The sequence below is a fragment of the Rhinolophus hipposideros genome (genome assembly GCF_964194185.1).
Source record: "Rhinolophus hipposideros genome assembly, chromosome: 20".
Taxonomy (NCBI): Eukaryota; Metazoa; Chordata; class Mammalia; order Chiroptera; family Rhinolophidae; genus Rhinolophus; species Rhinolophus hipposideros.
This window is the reverse complement of record NC_138066.1, coordinates 40171205-40196792: the sequence shown is the minus strand read 5'-3', so window position 1 is coordinate 40196792 and position 25588 is coordinate 40171205. Positions and strand designations below refer to the sequence as shown.

Genomic DNA, 25588 nt, shown 5'->3' with positions numbered 1-25588 from the left:
CGTGGAGAGTGTTTGCCTAAACTGTGGTGATAGACCACCTATCTCCTTGATCTCTATAACAATCTGTTTCCTTGGTGCCTGTAGTATTTGTTTAATTTTGCAAAGTACTGGTATATTTAAATAAGAAATGACGTGTGACACCATGATGAGTCTACTCATTTTACAGTAAAGTACAACAATAGAGATTATGGGATGGAAAAGAAAGTTTTGGAGATAATTTTAAAGTCCTTTATTTGGTAGGTGATTATGAAGTCAGAGGTAACCTAGCAAGTAATTCAAATAGTGTTATTTCCTACTTACTTAAGCAAAGTTATTTCATGGCTCTTGACTTAGAAACCTCCTAAAACTAGCACAGTATTAAAGCCTGGATAGATTAGTTGGCTTTTCTATGTTAACGTTGTAACCAAAAGGTATCATCAAGGTACACTCTGGGATGTGCCCCTTTAGTGACCATTAACACATTTTCATTATGAATTCTTATGTTCCCTGCCCCTATTAATATTCAGACAGTCTTCTCTTTCCAACAAAACCGTAGTAGCAAGGGTTCATCTTTCTGCCTGTTTTAACACCATTGATTTCTGAAAAGGGTGGGAACATAACTTCATTCCATGCAGGTACAAATTCAAAGTGATCTTTTAAATGTAATCTCATAAGTGACTCTTAAAATACTCAGAGATTTGGGTTTTGTGTATAGATTGTGGAACTACTGTCATGCGGGGTGTCGTGCGGGGGTCTCAGCTTCTGCTCCCCACATAAGAACGCAGGATATGGTGAGGCCAAAAAGGAACACCCATGGAGCCATAGATGGGGGGGGGGTCACACCACTATATTATCGCTGGCGGCTGGGTTGGAGAAACAGGAAGCAGAAGCCACCATTCACAACCTGCTGTCCACTTCTCTCTGCCAACCAACCTCACTTGCTAGCTGCACTCCGCCATGCTAACTGCAATCCGCTCTTGCTAGCTCAGCCACTATCTTCTTGCTAACCCCCCATTTGCTGCTAGCGTAGCCACGGCAGTTATATTAGTGGCCAATGGCTCACTGGTTACAACTGACAGCCAACTAGCCACAGCTGATGGCCATCCAATCACAGTTGATGGCCATTTACTACCCGAGTTAGCACCTTTCCACATGAGGGCGAGAGACTGGAAACTGCACTCCTGGCTCTGCCCTCACAACTACCTATTGGACTGTAGTTTCAGATTCCCGCTTTCAAAGACCAACTTTCTATACTTAAGAGAAAAATAACCCCCGAGGGACCAGCGGGAGTTCTCCCTGTTGCTCAGGGCTAGACAATAAACCTTGAAAGATTTCGCAGCAACAAGACCAGACACTGGGTCACCATGAATCAAGGGCAAGCTGATTCTGCCAATATCTACACAACTGAATAAACCAAAGGAAAGAAAAGTGGGAGAATGTAGACACCTGGGGGCAGGAATGTTGTCTGTCTGATCCTGCTGTTTCCCCAAAGCCTAGAAAGCACCTGTCATGTAATCATTAAAACATACATGTAGAATAAAGGAAAAAAACTTCACTGGCCAATAAGCAGGAATTGTATGGAAACTTTGATAACCTTATAGATGAGGTCTAGCAGACTCATTATTATTTTATTTTATTTTTTACTGAGTTATAATTGACATATTAGTTTCAGGTGTACAATATAATGATTCGGTATTTGTATATATTGCAAAACGATCACCACAAGAAGTCTAGTTAACATCTGTCTAGCAGACTTATTAACGGGTCCATTTAATAACTTTGGTCATAAATTTAGGCCTCACCAATCAAAGCCAAACTTCTTGAAAGCACTCGAATTCCTTACCTCTCATTTACGCAACCCACTGCAGTCTGTCTTCAGCCCTGTCATTCCACTGAATGCTCTCACCAAGGTCATTAATAACCTCCTTGAAACATATTTTTCTCACCATCTATGAAACTGCACCCACGTGGTTCTCCTCCTGCCTTTCTGGCTTCTTTGCAGGGTTTCTCTTCCACTCCCTGTTCTGAAATTTTAGCATACCTCAGAGTTCTGTCCTGGGTTCTCCTCTTTTCAATACCCATTCTGCCTTCAACTTCAATTGTCCCCAAAATGCCAGCCATGACCAAATCCTTACCTCTCTAATCAGCTCCAGAGCCCTACATCTAACGACTTACTTAACATCTCCATTTGCTGTACCCCAGATGTTTCAAACTCCATGTTACTTTCTGCTTCTCCTTCCTTCTCCCTTTCTGAGGGAAATGTTGGCACCAACCAGCTAGCTGCTCAAGCCAGTAACCTGGGCAACCTCCTCCACACGTCCCTCTCCCAGTGATCCACGCACCACCAAATCCTAGCGACTTTCTCTCTTGGATATCCCTTATTCCACCATGCCAGTACCCCCACTGGCATGAGGCTCTCTGGGTTCAAATCCCAACTCTTCCACTTGGTAGCTCTGTAACCCTAGGCAAGTTACTGACTCCCTTTGTGCCTCAGTTTGCTCATCTGCAAAATGGAGATATAGTGCCGACCTCAGTGAGGTTTTGAAGATTTGAATGAGTTAATACGTATAAATACTTAGAACAGTGCCGAGCACTTCCAGGGGCGCAGTAAGTCGTAACTATGATCTCTTCTCCTCCTCCTGCCCTTTATCCCCCTCTTCCCAAACCTCTTCCTCCTCTTCATCTCCACTTTTGCTGCCCAAGTCTGGTCACCATCTTATCTCATCTGGATAACTGTAATATGTTCCCAATGGTCTTTCCACATTTTCACTCCACCCCTCCCATCTGTTCTCCATATAACAGCTAGAGGGACCTTTTAAAGATGCAAATCTAATCATTAACTCCCCAGATTGGATGGAACCTTCCAGTGGTTTTCTATGGCTCCTGGAATCATGATCTTCAAAGCCCCACCCCCTTGATCTGGCCCCTCCCATCTCTCTGGCTCCAGCTGCACTGGCCCACCTGCTCCTCAGCCAGCCCCTTCTGTACCTGCTGTCCTTGTCCTTTTCCATCCAAGATGCTCTCTGTCCAACTTCTTGCCTAGCTCACTCCTCAGCAAACCCAGTGTCGTTTCTGAAAGAAAACCTGGCCTCCCAGACCAGGTTATGCCCTTCCATAATAATACTCTCTCAGAGAACCCCATGCATCTCCATAGCACTGATCACCATTGGGGTTCACGTGCTCAGTGTCGGTCTTCCCACCCGAGACAGGAGCCGTGTTCATCTTGCTGACTGCTGTACCCCAGCACAGAGCCTGGGTTGGAACAGGGGTGCAATAAGAGTTGAATAAATGAATTTAAATTCCCCGAGGCTCATAACTTTGGTCACTGCTTTTAGCCAGGTTCTTTTCTTGTCATGTTGTAGAACTGATTCTGAAACAGGTGTCTGTCAGTCTAACTTTCTGTGATGAGCCAGGACAGGATCGCTGAAGCCAGCTGATGGCTGCATTATTTATGCCTGGAACAGAGGGTTGTAAGGGCATCCACACCAATACAAAGAGTCCCTTCAGTCTGAAAGGAGCATCTGGGCCTCTCAAACAATGGAAATTAGATTAATAAGAGAACAAAAGCAACTATACTAAGATAATGCCAAATGTGGCAAAGTAACAAAGGATTCTGTCACAGCACATTTATTTATTTTATATGCAGGTTGGGGATTAAGAATCATGTTGCATGAAGCAAGGGACAGGCAGAAGTTTGTCAGTGAAGTTCTATATCTGCGGAACATACAGCATAAGGTGGAGTCTGAATATCAGGTAATTGCAGAAAACAAGAATTATCTTCTACCTTCGCTTACAGTATTATGGAAGAATTCGGGGTACAGTATTAGTATATGATACACAGTAATACTTTCTAAAATCCAAAACTCACGACTTACAAGCTGTGTGACTATGAAAAGCCACTTTACCTCTCTGAGTCTCAGTTTCCTCATCTGTAAAATGGGCATCATAATAGGACCCACCTCATAACATAGTGCAAATGAAATAACATTTTAAGAGTATTTAGCACAGAGCTTGGCACACAGACCTTGTCAACAAATGATGCTAGGGCTTAAATTTGATAAACCGGCTATCAAGGAAAAAGACATTAAAGAGTTAACTGGGTCACCCTATAATTTATCAAATAATATGGCCTTCCATTGTCATCCCTCCAATATAAAGGTGGTTAGCACATTTTACAGTAAGCTAACTATTCATCACCCTAGTTACAGTGTTTACATGCAAAAACAACACAGACAGAGAGCCTGAGGAGTCACGATGCAATTACCCAGAGCTGGCAGAGGACAAACTTGCCAGACTGGATGTGGGATTCAGAGAGCAGTTAGCCGCTGGTGCTGGTAGGAGGTCAACCCTCACCAACCCAGGAGGCATGTCATTGGCCTTGGCTAAGGATTGAAAAGTGCTCCTTCCCTAAGGAAAACACAGAACTGCCGTTATCAGGTTTTTCTCCTCCTCAACAATTTCAAATATAACTGAACCTCCCAGGTCACCAAGGAAACCAGACCTATCTCGGTAACCTGATTTCACCTGTATAACACAGCTTAGCTTTGGGGCTGGAAATGGAGTCAGCAAATTCCTCCCACAACTTGCCAATGCATCTATAAGGCTATAAAGTTGAGGGAATTTCTATAAAATAAGTAAGAACATAAACATTCGAACCAGTCGTGCTGGGAGTCCATCTACTTTTCACAAAGATGCCTCTGCCACTCAGCCCATGTTTCAAAAGACTTTGCAATTGTCTCCAAAACAGGCACATAAGATAATCTTATTTTATATTGTCTGCTGAAAAAAAATCACACAACCGTGTGGCTTGGAGCCATTGCAGTTTTATTTTCTAATCTCTGCTGGGCTTTTAACACTGTCCTTATTAATAACAATATTTAAGTGCCCTGAACAAGGCCCCCTTCCCTCCCAGAGTTCCTGTTCTAGGACTGAGAGAGAACACAAACAACTAAATACATATGTAAGATAGTTTCAGTTACTGCTGAATAAATGAGGCAGATAAAATAGAGGTAATGGGGGTGAAATGATACTCCTTTACACAAGCAGGGAAGGCCTCTTTGAGGAAGAAACTTTGGCTATGGAAGTAAATGATGGGAAAGAGCCAGCTAGAGCATCCTCAGAAGGGAAAGCATGGGCAAAGGCCCTGAGGCAGGAACTAACTTAACACATTGGAAGAAACAAAAGAAGTCCAGAGTAGCTGAAACACCAAGGGAGAGTATGGAAGAGGTAGATAGGGCCAGGTCATGTCGAGTCTTTCAGGACAAAGCTGGTATTTGGAGTTTATTCTTATCACAATGAGAATTATTGGATGATTTTAAGCAGGGAAGTGGTATAATCTGATCTACATTTTTAGAAGATTTCTCTGGCTGCTGTGTAGGAAAAGGACTGAAAGAGGCAAGAGAAGCAGCAGAAAAACTAGTAAACTATAGTAGAAATTTAGGATAGACATTATGGTGGCTTGGACCAGGATGGTGGCAAAAAGTGGCCCAAGGGGGAATGAGGGAGAGAAAGGAATGACTCACTTCAACATGGTTACTTGTCCATCAGCTCCTTCTGTTATCATCACTATTTTAAACGTTTCTACTTTTTTCAAACCTCCAATCCCCATACTTTCAACAAAGAGTTTCTCTTCCTGTTTTACACACACATGAAGCAAAACGAAGAACCCACAGCCATCATGTGGGAAGCCACTCAACACCTCCCCTTCTGTTCCAGGCTACACACCCATCCAGCTCTCAGATCACAGGAGTTAAGGTGACACTCTGAGTGCTCGTGCTCAGCCTGAGATCTTGGTCCATGCCCCTTCATCTCCAGCCCTTCTCCTTCCATGGACTTCTCCTCTGTGTCTCAGAACTGTCCCTTCTTCTTACTGGCCAAGCCTACAAACATGCTCAAGCCTGTCCTTTCTAAGAACTAAACAAAGCGCTGTCTGTGGACCATGTGTCCCTGTCTAGCCACAGCCCTGGCACTTTCCCGTCTCCAGATGTCCCCAGTCAGCTACGTTTCTATCTCCACTTCCTCTCCGCCTACTCTTTCCCTAACCCACTGCAGCCTGACTGTCACCTCACTTCCCCTGAAATTGTTCTCGCCAGTAGCCAAATTCAGTGGACACCTTTTTAGGTTTTGTTTTCTGGAGCTTTATCCACATTGGTCACTATTACACCTTTTCTCTTGAAATGTTTCTCCTTTGGCTTTCTGACATCATACTCTCCTGATTTTCCTCCTGCTTCTCTCACAATCTTCTTCCTGCCTCCCAAACATTAATTCTCCCAATTTTCCATCCTCCACCACATTTTCTTCTAATTCATAAGGTCTCTGTGACCCATCTCCTCCTGTCATATGTTTTCACCACCACTCACATACTAATGACTTGTAATCCTGAGTGTTCCCAAGGTGTCAGAATCAGATGCTCACCTGCTTGTTGGACATTTCCAACTGGATGTCGCATTGGCACCACAAATTAGCATGGCCACAGTTGTGCTCTTCATGTCCATCCTCCTGTTATCTTCCTCTGGAGTCCCTGTCTGATGACAATGACCTAAGCCTGCCCGACTCCTCCTCCTCTCTCACCAGTTACCAAGTCTTGCCATGTTACCTAAAAGCTCAGGAACTCGTGCCTTCCTTTTTATCCTCCTGCCACCAGGCTGGTTCCAACCTCCCGAGTTTCCCTCCAAGACTATTACAATTATCCTTCCTATTACTATCCTTACTATTACTATTATCCTTATAACCAGTCTCCTTGCCTCCAATCTTGCTTTCTTGAAATCTATCTAAAATGTGACTTTGGCTACACCATTGGAATGCATGAAACCCCTCGGTTGTTTCCCCTCATTTCTACGCAGGTCCAAGACCCGAGAGCCATAGCAAGACCAGCCTAAACCTCAACCGCATCTCTAACGTCGTGTCCCCCCTTTTTTACTCTCTGGACAAGGATGGTGAGGATCACCGTTTTAATTTAGAACCAAAGGGAACCTCTGTACTCCCATAGCACCTTTTAAAAAACAAACAAACAAAAAACACTTTGTCAAGGTATAGTTTATATATTATAAAATTCACCTATTTTAATTGTATAATTTAATGACTTTTATTAAATTTACCAAATTTGCAGTCATCACCATCATCGGTTTTAGAACATTTCCATCACTCCAACACCTTACTATCCTTTTCATACCTCTCTCACGTCACTCATGAAACTATCTTTTGTGTGTCTTATTCGTCACTGTTGAACCAAACACCTGGTCATTGAGGAGAGCGAGTGTCACCTAATTTGACCACCAACTCTGTTTACCAGACTTAGATCCAACTGACTTGTAACTACCCTAAAAGTCAAATTCACCCCCATTAAGCATTTTCAAAGCCACTCACCACAAAGTAAGCAAAAAATAAATAGGGTTGTCTTTAAGATGTTCTGAGTATTGTTGAAGTAACTATATTGCAACCCACAGAAACTGCTTTGAAGGGAACCACGATGAGTCAGTTATATTATTTCATCTATACCTTGCCTTGTTCCAGAAAGGATTTCAAGTAGAGGTTTGAGAATTGCTGACATGACTTTAATGACCCCTAGATAACTCGGTCCATATATGACCTATGTCATATATGTGTATTTAGATAATTTACTAAGGTAGATTTTGTATTGGGTGGATATTCAAACCCTGGGTCACATACCTTGGCTAGACATTTATGGAAATCCCAGCTTTTACTCACAGTGCAGCTACCTGCTTGGACAGTAGGGAGTCCCCATTTCAGGGTGTACAAATAGTGTGAAACGGAATAACTAGATAGGACTCCCTAACCATACGCATTTGCCACATATTCCTTCTTATGCTTGGCTCGCCTTTAATGAACTGGCTCAAATTGAAGCCCTTAGAAACCTCTTTTATACACTATTCCTGCTACTTCCTAAAATATGCTAAGGGTTGGTATGCACCAAATTAGCAGTGCCTTTACAGGTCTGTGTGCTAGCAGCACGAGAGGAGGGGTAAACCCACCCTGAGTTATTTTGATGCTACTCCTTTCAGTGGTTGGGTGGGACCCTTTTGTAAAAACAAGAGGAAATAAACATCTATTTGGCATATTACATGCTATTTCAGAATCTGGTAACTAGTACATAATTATATGCCATCTCGGAATTTGGCTCTATTTTTTCAAGGATGTTCATGCTGCATAGCGTTGTTTTTTTCCTCCTCCTTTTGGTCAAATATGTATATGTAACTTGAGGCAGAATTTAGCCATTAATGCCCACTGAGAGCTGAAAAGATTACACTTGGCATTTCAGAATGATTTTCCATAGTCTAGCAAATGTGTTCAAATGGGTTTCATTTCATGTCACTTGTTCATCCTGATTCCTTCAAGTGCAGGTCAAACAACTGAAACTTAGGATATGAACTGCTCAAGGACATGATAGGTGAGGACGCTGGGGGTGTTTGGAACCATCCACTCAGGGGGTTCAGGGAGTGGAGATAATTCAGCTTCCCTTCCCCTGGGAGTCAGAGGGAGGGTTCTCTGCTCTGCTCACCTCTGAGGTACGTGTTTCTCTACTCTTCACATCTAGAACAAGAAGATAAACTCCTTTGAGGGGAATAGCACATCAAACTGCTTTTACAGCTTTGATTAGTTAACCTTTCAAAACTAATGACATTTATTTAGTAATGTCACCAAAGATAATTAAAACCCAAAACTCTGGGTTATGTATGTTAGATCATAAGGACAACATCCAAAGAGAACCAGCTGAAGGAAGTGGCAACTCCCACTTCCCCAAATGCTGGCAGAGTTTGCGTAACAATGACCTTGCCAGGGCCACTGCTGATTGAGATGTAGAGTTCGGTCTTAGAACAGTCTTTATACCAGAACTGCGAGACTGGGAAGTGTCCCTGTGGAACCTGGATGGCTTCTTCAGGCACGAGGAGCCCAGGTAAAGGAGGGAACTGATAATAAAAGAAACGAAAGAAACGTTGAGCACCCCTGTAGATTCAAAAAACTGTAAAACTGAAGACGGAAGTGGTTTACAGAGGCACATCTGTAACTAGAGCAGGATCTCCTCAGTTGGCTGCGTGGGGAATGGGCCGGCTGAGGACACACGCCACTCCCTCAGGGGCAGAAAAACAAGGATGAACCTCAGGCCTGGACAGAAAGATTCTTTCTTCTTCCATGACCAAGATCAGAGTCACATTCTTTGGCAAAGGCTGACTTTAGAAACCAAAGTAAACCAAGAAATGGGATTGGAAACAATTAAAAGCCTCATAATGGTGATGGTGATGGTGGTGGTGGTGGTGGTGATGATGAGTGCCATCTACTGAACACTCACCAGAGCCAGTCACTCTGCTAAGCATCTTACCAACAGTGCCTCATGATCTCTTCCCAATCTTGCAGCACAGGCCCATCTCACAGCCCCCTCTTACAGATGAGGGAAATGAGACTCAATGGAGTTAGTCAGCTCGCCCAAGGTCACGATGCTAGAAAGTGGCAGAGCTGGGGGTTGTTGTGTTTATCAGTATTGAGTTACAGTGAGTCACAAAACCCACGTCATCCCCCACAGGCATATATGCGACTTCTGTGTTCTGCCCCCACAGTGGTAGCTTCTGCACAGAAGGCAGCCTGACTGCGTGAGCTGTAGTCAGAGAGATGTGCTTGGGGGGGATAGGGATGCAGGAGGGGCAACACCAAGGAGGAGTGAAGGAGGAATCCCTGATTCTCCCGGAAGGAAGGAATAAGAAGTTACCTGACACGCTGTCAATTTCAAGACTGCTCTCAGCCAGTTTTGTCACATGAACAGAAACTTATTTATAGCAATCTAGCTCCAGGCACGTGAAATTGAAAGGGGGATATTTTTAAAGTTCCAGGGTAAGGGGAGCCTCTGGTGACTGTGAATTACAAGTCCATTCCTCCTCTTAATCCTATGGATTTCACACTCCTCTGCCCCTGTCACTTCAGGACCCCCAAAGTAGAAACAACGTCAGCATCAACAACAAAAAAATCATGAACATTTACAAACAACAGGAAAACTAGACCCTTGCGGTGGTGGGGGTGGGGGGCGGTATAGTATGGCTGGATTCTTGGATTCTTGCTGTTTCTAGGATTAGAACCCTGGCCTGGGCTCTGTCCCTGTGTTCCTTCTCAACAAGGCTATAACGTGGAGAAGACTGATGTAAAAGTTATACAGAACTTTTGGCTGGAAAAAGATTTAAAAATCGGAAGTACCTATTTTGACACTGGTTTGTTCTCCTGCTCCTCTATGAGAGGAGAAATAAGGAACCAGAGGGGAAACTTTATTTCAACATTGCAAACCATTCTATTTCTCATCCCCTTTTGGTAAAGAAATATTTAAGTTGCATGCATTCTTGGAGAGAATTTTCAAAAAACACTCAGCCCACAAGAATCCTGTTCATCCCACAAACTCTGCCTTGGTCCTGCGAGCATTTGCTAAGACTGGCTCCTCCACTTTCAGCCCATCAGCATTTTCTTCTTGTGCCTTTAATACCAGGAGGTTAGGATAACAGACATCTGCCGCTTGGAGAAGCATTGCTCCAAACTAGAGCTCCTCCCCAGCAGTAGCTCTGATCTCAAGTCGTTATAAAAGGAATAGAAAAAAAGAGGCCCGTACTTAGCTGAATTTCGCTGAGCTCTCCAGCTGTCTCTCTTTGGTGTTTGTTTATCGTATTTAGTATAGTTACTGTCCAGTATTTTTGACTTTCCTCGTTTAAATTATTCATGAAAACAAACACTGCCCAGTATTTATTACAATGGTTTACTCTCTACATGGCATAGTTTTTGGAAATAAGATTAACTGTGGGACAAAAAAAGACAACAACAGCAGCAATCATTTTGGAGTACTCTCCCTTTCCAAACAAGGTGGGCTGAAACCGTACATTTTTCTTGGGAATCCAGGATTCCGCTTGCAGCAGGTGATCTGAAGGCCAGTGCACAATATAACTGACTCTCCGGTTACAATTCCAAGTGGGAAATGTTTAGTTAGTATCAGGTCATTTCTATTCTTAATATTGTAGCATAAAATACTAGGCTTCCCTCATGGCAGGGAAACCCTGGCCAGTCCTTTTACATCAAGGAAAGAGATGTATTTTCTAACAGAATGGGGAAAATGCCAAAGGAATCTTTCCTTTCTCAACCCAGCCAGGAAGGAGGACATGTCTGGCATAGTTTAGATACAATATTGTTGGTCTTTACATCACCTTTCTTTACTATGGCAGTAGATAATTTGGCTCTGGCAAGGCAGTCGTGAATTCAGTGACTGCATCTACAAATATAGAAACGCTCCAAGAAGTTTTACTCTTTGGGGGGTATTTAAAATACCAGTTGAAACTCCCATAGCCCATGGTATTTTTTGGATTTGTTCAGTCCCTGGACTGGAGGAGAAATATTTTAGTTCTAGATTTTGTTTTAAAAACTGAAAGTTATTTTATTTTTATTATTCTGCATTTTGGGGATTAATATTTTCCTCCAAAGCAAAAATGTGATTCAATGAACATTAAATGCTAGATGCTGGGAATTCCAAAGATAAGAAGTGGTGCTTACCCTCAGGGTTCTCACTGATCAGCAGGAGAAAAGGCTCCAAAACAAAACAATAGGATAAATGCAATAGGAAAAAGTAAATACAATAGGAAAAAGTGGCAAAATTCAAGGTTTGTCCCTATAAAGGAGCAATTCATTTGGCATGGGGAAGAGTAGTGAGGCCAGGAAAACTTAAAACATGCCATGAGCAAGTTCTTAGTGGAGTAGCAGGATTTGCCAAGAGAACATCCTGTGGAAGGCATTCTAAGCAGAAGGAACAGCATGTGCTAAACGTTTCATGTATGAAAATTCTCAACCTGGAACTAGGGTACAATCCAAGTGGACAGAGTAGGGTGGAGGTGAGTATGGAAGAGCTACGAAGAGAGAGAGACCAGAAAGAGGATTATTACGGTGTATTACATACTTCCTTCCTTGAGGACGCAATTATGGGTAAATAATTGACAAAATGCCTCTTAGTATGTTTATTGTGTGAGTTTATGTTTATTGTATGAGTTTATGAACGCGACGGCTAATATTTTCAACCTGGCATTTGGGGTGAAAGGAAGGGAGTGATGCCTTGGCAAGCATGTGCATTCTTGGTAACAAAGCTGATGAACACTGGAGATATACATCAGATATTTCATGTTCTTCACAACAGGAAGTAAGCGTAGCATTATCAAATCTAGTCATAGACCTAAGACAAAAAAAAAAGAAAGCCAACACCATATTTTGTTCTACAGGCTTGTCTGCGACAACAGGAATACAGAAAAGACCCAAATGAGAAGAAACAAGATCAATTTGGGGAGCAAGAGACAAATTTTGAGAGATCCCGGTTTTCAAGCGGGTCATTTTCTAAACAGGTATTTAGAACTCTGGAAGAAATTCTCCTACTGCGGCCGCATGCGTGCCGTGTGCGTGTGCGTGTGCGTGTGCGTGTGTGTGTGTGTGTGTGTGTGTGTGTGTGACTTAGGGAAAAACTGCCTCAAAAAGAAGATGTTAAAGAATCCTAAAGTTCAGGCCAGGGAGAGGCAGGGTCAGGGTCTGCCATCCTGGATACGACCCCCAGCCATATGACCTTGCCTCTTCACCCAAGCTGGGCCTTGCTCTTCTTTCCTTAAAGTCTAAGCCACTGCATTGCTGGGTGTGGTTTTTATTTTAAATGAAGAGATTAAAATGAAGTAATAACTGTATCATATAATAATTCAAATATTTTTGTCCAGGATGATAATATCAATTTAGTAGTAATATGAGAATAATGATAATAACAGTAGTGGTAGTTACTATTATTTGAGTGCTTAAAATGTTCCAGCATGGTGCTAAGCACTTTATGTGTATTAGCTTATTTAATTTTCATAAATCTCTCTCTATATTCGCCTCATGTTACAGAGGAGAAAACTGAGCCTTAGAAAAGTTAAGAAACTTTACCTAAGATTTCACAGCCAGTATGTGGTAGAGTAGAAATTCTGTTCAGTCAATCCAACCCCGGAGGGGGTGCTCTGAACTACTAAGCTATACGATCCTGTTTCATGTGTAAGATCTTATCTGCGTAAGAATTTTACTCATCCGATGTAAGCTAAGTACCACAAGCTGCATTCAACACCAGTTATTAGCATGGTGAATTGATTTAAGATGAGCAATATGCCTTTTATGAATTCTTATTTAATATTTTATGCCTGAAATATACTCTAGAGGATGGACTCTCTTTTTTATCAGTGGTGTGGACCCCTGAGATAGATCCTGGATACTTGATATCAATCAAGTCTTGTTGGGATTTCTTCTTTAATCTAGGATGTTCGCACTGCGGTTATTTAATGTTCCAAAGACACCTAAAAACATCCATGATTGATGTTTATGGATGTAGCCGCATTCCTGGGAGAGATCTATCCTCCCTATTAAGGAACATACAATCACATGATAAAATTTTCCCCCTAGAGTGTGAGGGTGAGAGAGACTATCTCACATTTGTGGCCACGCTGAGAAGAACATGTCACCTGGATCTTTTCCTTACTCGAGAACGAAATATAATTTAATCAACCTGATGCTGTTTAAATTTAGGGAGTGAGATTAATCCAAAAATTAAATCTAGTTTGGCTAGAGCAACTCATTTTTAGCATTAAGATGACTTCTCATATTTTTGTACTTAGAAACAAAAATCAAGGACAGATTAAAAAGAAAAAGTAATATAATTTAAGTCAAATGGTAACATGTAGCAATCTTCCTAGACTGGAATTACTAAGCACTGGGCAGCTGGGTTCTTGTATTTTCATGCAAAGACCCACAGGCATTGCTGTAGCCATTTTGTATGGCAATACTCATGAATCTGGGATATTCTAGGACTTGACGTTTCATGCTCCTCTCCACAAACTTTGTTTGGGGGACAAGCTGGTGACAGATTCTTGAAGTTTCCTTCTTCACGCTATAAAAATTATTCATTCCTTAAATCATCATTGCAAAATACTCAGACCACATCTAAAATAGGACATAGCTGTACATATAAAAGTAATTATGAAATAAAGACAAAAATATGTGGTTAAATGCATAAAACTGGCAATTTCTATTCTGCAGTACAAGGGCGGGAGTTTTCATGTTTGTACTATGTCACCGTACCTCGCTATGTCAAAGAACTCAAAACAGCATTACTTACATAATCCCAGTTTTTTTCAGGATAATCATATCCCAAGGGTTTGGGCCTTGGTTGTACAAGTGCCTTTAAGGTCACATCTTCTCTGTTGAGAAGAGTGACAAAATCAGAATTTTCTGCAGTGAAATTCACTTCTGCTTGGCTTTCTATGTCATAGATATTTTAGGGGGACCCTGGAGGATTGGCCTCTGGACATCAAAGGGCAGGAAGGGCAGGGTGAGAGAAGATGTCACTGAATGCATCACTCGCAACAGCCATCTGACTTGTGCTCATGACGTTGATCCTTGCTGGCTCAATCCTTCACAACGTTTGTTCAGTACGAGTGAAGCCAGAGATCCTGTATGAGACTCAAACTGGGTCTTGGAAATCCTCAATCCCCAGGATCATGGGTTGGTTTGGAGAATTCCCTTCCCAGGTTTGGATCCCTACCCAAATTTCTAAGAAAATCTGGTTGTTCTTAAACCTTTATAGTCTGGGCCTGTCCTTCTAGATCTCGAATCCTAAGAGAATACAGAACTTACCAAGCCTCTTTCTGCAGGATCCTCCTGGAGCTAGTCTCCCAGAAGGAGGCTGTGAATGAGAATTCTGGCATCTCGCAAAGGGAATCGAGGCCAGACTGATCCAATTTCCAGAGCTCAGTGTATTAAATTTCACATCAGGCACTAACGCGCAAAAGATCCTTGGTCAGTCAGAAAAGGGCTGGCGCAAGATACGGCTCAATGAGATGGTATAAACCTAACCAAGGACCTCTACCCTAACGAATACCCCCCTAAGTCATTTCCTTCTAGAGATTGCTGTGGCTGAAACGCTAAGGAACGCTTTGGCTCTGATTTCTGAAGGCAAGTTCACTCTCTGATTGAGTGGGTAATATGAAAGTGGATTGCTTAATTCATGGAAATTTTTTCCACTGTACAGTCACTACGTCAAGCATGCCACCACCAAATTTTGACATGTATTGCAATTTCCATCACTTGCTCATTCCTCAACCCAGTCTCAGATTGTCACAATTCTGTTGGGCTTGAAATAATTGAGGCATTGACCATCAAGCAATAGAGCCAGTTTCAAGCTATCATTTCCAGACACCTGCCTAGAGGTGGGCAGGTCCCCAAATGCACAGTTAACATGGTGTCCACTCCATTTGGCACAACCTGCTCACTAGGACCAGTGGTTTTAACCTCTGGGTAGGCAGAGGTTGTGTTAAATCTAAATCCAAGATAAAGCAATAACTATCGAGTCTGTGCTGAGATGTTCTTTAAAGTGGTACCTCCTCAATACATTTAAGTGGGTGGCGTGGAATAGTAGAAAGAACACTTGTCATTGAGGGCCAGCTCCGTCCCTCATTACAGTGTGAATTCAGGCAAAACCACTTTATTTCTGAGCACTTCAGTTTCCCACCAAGGAAATACTTATCCTTATGCTTATCTCACAGGATCATTCTGAGAACGAGTGAGACTTTTAAATGTCATACTAACATTAGATCACATTATAAATTGCCTTGGTGTCTTACTATTCTTGCAAATGGTGCTCCAACAGATATCAGTGGGAGCGCAGGTTCTGGAAGCTTCTAGAATACCTTCTAGTACCTCAGCTCAGCCCCAGGTCACATTTGTAAAAGCCAACCTAATGTAGCAACTTAATTGTAGACCCTTTTCAAAGTTACATACAACTTTGTGAACTGTCTCATCACCCTAGAATTTAACAGAGAAAGAAACATCAGCTCCACATAACAACTAGAAGCTGGACGATTTAGTAGACTAATAAGCAAGGCAGTCTCTTGATACGAGCAGGAAATCGTGTCCCTAGGACCGCTGCTGGCCTAGAGGAGCCAGCGGTGATTGCCAGGGGCACCAGGATATTTTACCCTCTCAAACCTTCGCAGAGAAGGCACAGGAGCCCTGATTTCTGCGTAGAAAATGATGAAAATGATAAATTAGCCCAGGATGGGGGACAGCCACATCCTGGGCCCTTCTCGTCTTCCAAGATCCTGTATCCTTGCTGGATGGGACACTGGATGGGACACTGCACAAACCTCAAGGACTGAGGAGGTGTTGTCACTGCATTTACTTCATTGGCAAAGAAGGTGGAGACGAGCTCTCAGTTTTTCAAGAGCACTATTTGCTCTGCTGATAGTACTAGGATTATTGTCTTTTCGCCATCAGCAACTGAGCAACTAAGTACAAGGTCACAGGGACCCCATGTTACATTGGGCAGGAGGCAGTTCACCTGATACCAGCAGCAGCTGGCTCTGCCCTGGCCTGGCTCAACAGGATGTTTACATCAGTGAGATCACCTAAATCTTCCAGAAAGCCAGGTAAGCCGAAGGGTGAAGGCAGTTACCCAACACAAACATTTTCATTGTTCTGTCCATGATAATCCACACAAACTTTGGAGGATTAAAAAAATAACGCTTTTTCAAGTAAACTGCAGTGGCTTAAAAAGCAGAATGTCCATCTGTACATGAAAGCAACAAAAGTCTAGAACCATGCGGTCCAATACAGTGGCCACTAGCACATGGAGGCTATTTAACTTTAAATTTAAATGAATGAAAATAAAATTGAAAAGTCAGTTCCTTAGTCTCACTAGCCACATTTCACATGCTCAGTAGCCACATGTGGTCCGTGGCTGCCATACAGGACCACGCAGATATAGACCATTTCCATCATTGCGGGAAGATCTGTGGGACAGCCCTGCTCCAGATTGTGGTCAAGTTCAAAACACAAATAAGACAAGACCCCGTGGGCCAGGAAGGATTTTTTTTCTCCCAGAAACTGCATAATCCACAATATAATGCTTTGCATACTGCAGCTCTGGCTGGCTCAATTTGCATTTTGTGTTTTTGTAACAACTGGGTATATTTGCCTGACTCCTTTCATTACCTATTTATTCTGCCTATCCTGCCTGTGAAACCTTTAACTTCTCCTCTTTCAAACAGCTTTTGGGAGTTGTTCTCCCATTAATCTGTCAATGTCAACCTACCAACACCCTGAACAGTGTCGTGAAAGCAGAAAGGGCTTAGCACATGACATATGCATTCCATGACTCACCCTTGTAATTTTCTGTAACTTCTACTTGTTTGTTGTCGGATTCCTGTGGGTCAGACCTCCCTTCTCTTTCTGTCCCCAGGCCTGTGTGCAGATGAGGCAGGTCACAGACGCACACACTGGTTCTAGCTGCCAAAGGGCCCCACCCTTGGAGGCTGTGAGTCATCTCTCACACCTGGCGTGGTGTTTGTCACAGCCGCCCTCTTGACTCTGGCTCAGATTCCGCGCCCTCGAGGTGCACCTGAGTAACGATGCCGCTCTGCACACGGAACCTCCAGCCCAAAGCGTGCGTCATGGTGAGGGAGTGTGCAGCCCACAGGATGACAAGTGCGGATCTGTGGGAATTTTTATTTGAGTTTGTTTTCCATTTTAGCTGTTGATCTGCTCACCTTGGCGTGTCCCACAAGCCCCTCAAACTCAAGATGCTGAATGCATCATCTATTCCCCTCAAATTGTTCCTCTTCCTGAATCTATTTCTGCCCAAGCCAGGATTCTGGAAATGATCTAAGACGCCTGCCTCCTCCTGCTCCTTCTCCCACTTCACAGGAATCAGACACCAAAGCTGGACTGTCTTATCTCTTCTCTCTTGAATCTGTCCACCAGCACCTCCCTTTCCAGGAGCCTGTTTTTTGTGTGCCTGGCTTGTTACAAGGGTCATTTCCCTGGTCGTTCTGTCTTCACCTCACTCCTTCCAGCCAGTCTTCCGGGCTGCAGTAAGAATGATCCCTCTAGAAGCAAATTGGATCATGTCACTCCTCTATTAAAAATTCTTTAGTCATTCCCCATTGTCTTTGGGATCAAGTTCAAATACCGTAGCAAGGTACTCAAGGCCCTTGATGGCCCGGCCCTCAACTCTGAGGGCACCTCCTCGGGGAAGAGTTTCCAGGGCTTTTCCTGAGGCTCAGGTGACTTTGTTCTTGTCCTTCCTTTGTTATTCCCATAACACCCTCAGGACTCAAACATTGCTGTTGGTACACACACCTTCCCCTCTCCCTCCTGCCTCAGGCTGGGAACTACTCAAGAGAAAGCGTGTTTATTGTTGTGTTCCCAGTGATCACCACAGAACAGAGGCTCGGTGAGTGCTTGATGGTTGACAGTTGCAAGAGTGTTTTAGGAATGCGCACATGTTGCAGTCGTAGCGACAGAGCCACAACAGCCAGGACAGGAATCCTCATCCTGCGCAAGAGCAGAAAGGGATACTGTTACATGCATTGGTGAATGCCCCCCGACCTGGTTTGAAATTATTGAGAGGCGATTAGTTTGGCCAGGCTGCCAGTCTGCTATGGCCAGTTTGGGCTGGAAGATTAGTCAATTACAATCAACGATTGGGAAGCCTCTGCCCTGGTGGTGACCAGAGTAACCAGCTAAAGATTCTTGTCCTGGCATACCACTCTGCAAAGGGACAGATGGCTTCTTTAAAGCTCTGATAGTTGCTTTTGTCACAGGTAGGCAAGAACACAAAGACGTAAGAACAGCTGGGTGGCAGCTGTCTGGGCACTGAGGAAATGCACAAGGACCCACAGTCGGCCCAGGATTCACTATCCTTGATAACAGAAGTCATCTTGCAGTGACTGAACATTCTGCCGGATCACTCACCAGACTGCATTGGTTCTTTCTTTGACGATAAGATTATAGATTAAGTGGAGTACCTGGTGTGCAGGCCCCTCTGTGGGCAAACCAAGGTGCTGGAGACCTTCAACGGCATCAATGGAGCAAACAAAAATAACTGTGTCTTGGGCAAAGCCAGCAGCGCCCCATTTCTCCTTTTCTGTGCTTTGTCTGAGTTCCAGTAGGTAGTTTTAAAATAGGGCATGGCAGTAAAATGGGGCAACTGTCAGTTTAAATTGCAGCTGCTTCCAGAACGTTGTCCTGCTTTTTTCAACAGATAAGCAAGACACCCTAGAGTCAATCCTTCCAGTAGGGTGCTTCTGCCACATGGCCGGGTGATACAAACACCAATTGTTACCCTAGCTCTGTGAAATTGTTGGTGCCTCTGACCCATAGCTCTCTGTGTTAATTGGACTCAGCAGCTCAGAAATTGCATGAAGGAGGATTATAATGAAATGACTTTTCTCCCATTTTTTTGTGGTGCTATGTATTTCAGTTTACTACATTTTATTAAAAATTCCCATTTAAAAAATGGTTCCAATTAATTTTTAAAACCAAAAATACTTGTTAAAACCAATCAAAATTCAGATATCAAAATTTAAAATTTTTTCCATTGTGAGGTGTTATTATTATTATTCAGGTGCATACCTGCATTAAACATGATTTATACCATACATGAAATAGATCATATTTCATCCTGACACCTTCTTTTATTTTGTTTTTATATTGCTTTATTTGTTAAGGAATTATAAACCCCTGTGTCCAAGACACTGTGTTAGGGGCTTCGGGGACACCGTAATGAATAAACCATGCCCCAGTCCTTGGGTCGTTCACAGTGTTGGTGAAATAAAATGTTACACAAATGCCTGCAGTTCAAGACAGTATCCGATGAGTGTAATAAAAAGGCAAAAGGAAACTTGGGAAAGCTTCACAGAGGAGGCAGATTTTCAGCTGGATCTTAAGGCATGGGCAGGATTTGGGGAACTGGAAATGGGGGTGGGGAGCGGAGGTAGAGCAGACATTACAGAAAGGAATAGCCTAGGCCAAGGAGAGATGGGCACATTTGGAAAAAGGTGAGCCTTCTGGTCTCCCTGCAGCACAGGAAATAGTCTTCAGACCTCTTTTCAGAGCTCCCCTCCCTGAGAGGAGGCTGCTTCTGTCCTTAGGATCAGGAGGCAGGAGGGTGCCCTTCTTGCTCCCCAGTGCTACTCCCAGACCACTGCTCCCCAGGCTCTGTTGGAAGCCTGGGTCCACTGAGGCCTGTGCTGTTTTATTCCACCTCCCCACCCCCCACCACCACTTCATCCCTGCTGTCTCCCAGCCCCTCTTCTCTTACTCAGTGAAGACTCTGGCAGTGGCTCTGTCTCTGTTCAGCCCATCTCCTGATTTCCTGCCACAATCCTAGATGACTTCAGCATGTATCCTGGATAATCCAGCCACATCCTACTTTCTCGGTCCCTGATGCATCTCAAGTGCCCCCCTCCCAACAGCACATTCTAGACTGTGTCATCAACCAAAGGGTCTCCATCTCCCAAATCTAGCGATCATCACCAGCCTTCCACTCTCCTGCTTTCCTGCCCATCCATTTCTACCATGACATTTCTGCTATCTCTTGGGGACCTCTGGTCCATTGCCCCTTGTCTTTTTTTTTTCTTCACATCTCTCTGGCAAAATCTCACCCATCCATGGTCTCTGGGCCCATACCCAGGCCACTGGTGGCTGCTGGAGAAAAACCATCCAACTTTGAAAAATGGTGCCACCGAAAGATCACAGCCACTAACCTCCTGTAACTCCTCAGTGCTGCATTATTTCTCTGGTCAGCTCTCTCTCCCACTTCTATTTCCCCAATCTTCAGTCCCTCAGTCCTCAGATGGAAGCTTCCTCAGCTCCCTGCTGCCCAGCCCACCCACCTCCTTCCTTATGCACCACTCTCCCCTCATTCCCACCTCTTCACCTGTGCTCAGGGTCCTACCTCCTAACTCTCCTCAGGACCCCTACTCCATCCATCATCCTTTCCCTGCCTGGATCTTCAACCCTGTACCAGAGCCTTCTCATCAGCATTTAATCGTGATCTAAGGTCCCCTACCAAAAAAAAAAAAAAAAGAAGAAAAAAAAAATAACAAAACAGAGCAGCCCTTCCTTGATCCCACATCCCCTCCACTTATTTCTTCTTTGCAGCCAAAGTTCTCAAAATAATTATTTACACTGACTGACTCCATTTCCCCACCTCCTACTCACTCCTCAACCCACTCCAATCTGGTTTCCACACTCGTCATTCCACAGAAATGGCTGTTCTTCAAATGACTTCCATGTCTGCATGCAGCAGGTCTCTTTCCGTCCTCACCATGCTTGACCTCTCAGCAACTACGACTCACTCGCCTGGCTACTCGATCCTCCTGGAAACACCGCATCTCTGAGTTTCTGCAAAGTCACGGGCTTCTCCTGGCTTCCTCCCTTGTCTCATCCTCCTCTACCCAGGCTCTGGGTCCTGGAACCCCTCGAGGCTCAGATCTCTTCTCACTCTATACCTGGACGCTTTACCCTATTTTTGTACCACAGACCTCTTAGTATGGTGAACTCTCTAAGTCCTCAACTCAGAATATATTCAAACGTATAAAATAAGGTACATAGGATTTCAAAGGAAACCACTTTTACTGAAATAATCATCAAAATATTTTTAGAAAGCTGTGATTCAGTAATATATGTGCTTCTTTATTAACACATTAAATAACAAGTGAGGGGCGTAAAGGGTGTTTTGAGACATCTGCAACAAATTTAATGAAATGTGAAAATATCTGTGATTTCTATTGGTAACAAAATCGTGGGTACTGCTAATACTACTGTGGTTTGTTGTCTGCATTCGTAAATGAAAGATACGCCTAGATTTCGGTTAGAGGTTAGTGGAAATAAAGATCTAATTTTTTTTTCCCCTCCACATTTATGCCGCATCCCCAAGAAGCCCTGCTCTGTATATTCTTTAAATTAATTCGTCAAGATTTTAACTGCCAAACATCAAGATGTTATCTGCCAATGACTCCCAAATCTATATTTCCAACCCAAACCTTGCTTGATACCCAGATCTGAGTATCCAATTATCTATGCAATAACCTCTGCTTGGATGTCTCAAAAACATCTCAAAATCAACAGGCCCACTGCTCAAGTTCCCAACCTAGCCCTTTCATTCTTCCTTGTATGGGTATCATCAGAATCTGCCGCTTTCCTCCTCACCCTCATGATCAGTGCTTCACCAAGTCCTATCAATTTTACTTCCCCAGCATCTTTTTAATCCCTCTCTGTGTTCTCCATTATTACCTGGCTAAATTACAGCCAAGGCCTCCTAACAAGACTCCACACTTCTACTCCTGCCCCCAAATCCCACTTTACCTACTACAGGTAGAGAGATATTGACAGATGGAACTCCGATCACTTTATTTGCCTGCTTAAATCCCTTTCATGGCTTCCTGTGGCTTTTAGGAAGGGAACCAAAATCCATGATGTAGGCCACCAGACCTTGCGCTATCTGGCTCTCTGTAACGCTCTATGCTGCATCCACACTGGCTTTGGGTCCTCTTACGTGCCAGGCCACCTCCTGCTAGACAGTCTTTGCACATGCTGTTCCTACTTTTTGTAACACTCACCCCACCTTCGTACCATGCCTCAGATCTCAGCCCAGATCACTTCCTTAGGGAGGTTTTCCCCAACTGCTCCCTCCCCCAACTAGATCTGGACCCCTCTGCCCTATCTTCTAATGGCTATCCATACATTTCCTTTAAGGAAAAAAAATTATATATATGACTTGTAATTTTACATTTATTTAATAATTATTTGATTGAATTATCTACCTCCCCACTTAGACTACTCTATGAGGGCAATCTTTGTTTTACTCATCATTCCCATATTCCAATACATATAGTTACATTTTTGTAATTTTGATATTTCATATTTTTCTCAGTTTTTGTTCTAGAGATAAAAATTACCTACAATAAATTACATGAATTTTATGAGTAATATTTTATGATTTTTGGCAAATACATGTAACCATGTAACCCAAACCCCCACCAAGTATCCATCATTCCATGAAGTCCCCATATGCCTCTGCCCAGTCAATTCCTGCCCATGTCCCTCAATGGTCCCCAGAGGCAACCATTGTTTTGAGTGTTTCTACTATAAATTAGTTTTGCCTCTTCTTGTTCAATTTTTAAGAGACTGTTTGAGTTCAACTTTCTACCTAAGTCATCTCAGATCCTTTTTATAAATAGATGGAATATATATTCTAAATAGATTAGACAAATAAATGAATCTTTGTAATAATTAAAATTACACACAAGTTAAAATTATAATCTTTTTCCAAAGTTACAGACTTTTTAAAAGCCAAAAATTGGAAAAGTTATGTAGAAACTGGCATTCTTGTATGCATCTAGAAATGTAAATTGGTACAATATTTTTGGAGGACAATTTGGGAACAAAAAAATTTTAAATGTTTGTGATGCTTTCAATCTAATAGTGTAAATTCTTACTTTGAGGATCTTAAAGAGATAAAGATGCTCATAAATATATAAGGATATATATCATAGCACTATTTATCATAGAAAAAGGTGGAAGCAACCTACATGACCAGCAAAAAGAATTATGATGGGGCCATACAATGAGGAATATATATCTAAAGACAAAGAGAACTTCAAAGAAATCATAAACTTTACTTACTGAGTTTACTCTTAGAGTAATATTTGTACTGTAATTCTGAAATTATTTCATGTTTGTTGCAGAGTAAAACAAATGAATATATTGATTTAATTAATAAAAATATTTAAAATGTAATAGAAAAGGGATACAACTATAAAAGGAAGGGAAAACCCCATATAGTGTTAATTTTTAATTAGAAGTATTGCTATGGACTCATGATTTTTAAAACATGTTTCTAATTAATGCCATTGAAAGGACTTAGGAACAATGTCACCCGGTAGCCGTGAACACACCTAGCACGTAGATATTGGTTTCTAAATACCATTCTCAACTAAAAGGAACCAGAGCTTCTTGGGAAAATAGCTAATTCCTGTTCTGAGGCAGGTAAAGTACAAGGTGAGACTACAGTATTTTATTGTACCAAAAAGCAAAGAAGTGCTCAAAGACTCAATGGACTCCCGCTCATCGTTTTTGGTACATTTGAGCATCAAAAAACGTAAAGAGGTAATTGAATAAAACATATCCTTGAGATCACAGTGACCATAAATTAAATAAGAGACCACAGTGACCAAAATAAATAAATGGAGTTTTTTGTTTTTGTTTTTAGAGAAGAATGCCAGCTAATAATTGTAGAAGAGATGATAGAACTAGAAAAATTATCACTCTGCTACCCCACTGTAATTATCAATACAGGCAAAGCACATCAAAAGATACTAAAATCATTGGGTGAAATGTTATTTAGGAATAAGGCCATTTAGTGTCAGAGAATCATCCAATAGATTACATACTAATTACAAAAGGGGCAGAACTGTACCTTTCCATTGGAGAAATATGGCTGTTACCACCGTACTTCAGAGCTCAAACATCATTTCCAAACAGCATTTTTCGGTGCTGATGTGATGTTATGAAAAAGGACAGCACAGCACCTGTAGGATATTCATATCAAAAAAATTATTAACCTGAATTTTAGATGAGGAAACAATCAAATTCAGAATATAGGACATCCTATGAGGCTGGGACGCTTTAAAACATTTAAAAAAAAAAAGCAGTAAAAACAGCAGAGAACTGAAGACTAGAGACATAATAACTACCTATAATGCATGTAACTTGATTGATCATAGATCAAAACAAAAAGCTAAAAAGACATTTCAGAGACGTTTGGGTTTGAGTATGATCTACATATTGGTTAATGTTATGGAACTATTAAATTTTCTTAGGTAATATAATGGTATTGTGGCTTTGTAGGAGAAGAGAACGTCTATTTTCATAGGAGATGCATGTTAAAGTATTTAGAGGTGACATATTATGAAGTCTAGTCACTTTGAAATTGTTCAGAAAAAGAGTATAAATAGAAATAAAGCAAATTGGCAAGGTAAAAAGTATGGATGTTATTTGTAGAGTTCTATCAACTTCTCTGTAGATTTGAAATTTTTCAAAATAAGGTTGAAAAATTATAGAATGGTACTTATTGATGCAGTCAATGTATTAAGTGACATAGTATTTATGGTACAATTCTAGTTTTGTAAAAAAAAATTATACAAATACATAAACAAATATGTTAGGGTAATGTTAGCTGCCATAACAAAGGGACCAAAAATGCAAGGACTCAATCAAGTTAGAAGTTTATTTTTTGCATGTGTGACAGTCCAGTTGGATGAGCCAGGTCAGCAGGCAGCTCTCCTCCACTTGGACTTTCAGGGACTCTGGCTGACAATGGTTCTGTTATCTTCCACATGTGCCTTTCCAAGTTGTTGCCTTTCTAGCTAAGATGCGGGGCCAGAGATTATCTCTGAAGCAGGTTGCACATGTCACTTCCGCCCACACTCCGCTGGTTAGACTTTCCTCCTGAGGCCACAGCTAGTTGCAGGAGAGGCTGAAACATTCAGTTCAAGGTGGGCAGCCACATCCCAGCTTCAAATATGAAAAGGGATTTCAATGTAAAACCAGTAGTCTCCATTACAGTCGTTAAAAAGGGGTCTGAAAAATTATAACACAAGCTATTTGCAGTTTTTATTTCAAGGTTAATGGGGTTTTAAGTGTTTTAAATTTTCTTTCTGCTTGTCTTTATTTTTCCATTATGAACTGCATTTCTTTTATAATAAAGAAAAGAATTACACTTTACAAAAAT

General features: G+C 42.2%; 1 protein-coding gene across 4 annotated transcripts in view; it reads left to right on the top strand.

Moving 5' to 3' along the window:
* The window catches only part of MARCHF10 (membrane associated ring-CH-type finger 10), an 84533-nt gene that overhangs the window by 2300 nt on the left and 56645 nt on the right, over positions 1–25588 (top strand). For all 4 annotated transcript variants that reach the window (XM_081027312.1, XM_081027313.1, XM_081027314.1 and 1 more), the window contains exons 2-3: positions 3626–3732; positions 12228–12347. In XM_081027312.1, coding sequence (XP_080883438.1) covers positions 3643–3732; positions 12228–12347 — 210 coding nt within the window. In that variant the 5' untranslated portion in view covers positions 3626–3642. The remainder of the gene's footprint in view (positions 1–3625; positions 3733–12227; positions 12348–25588) is intronic.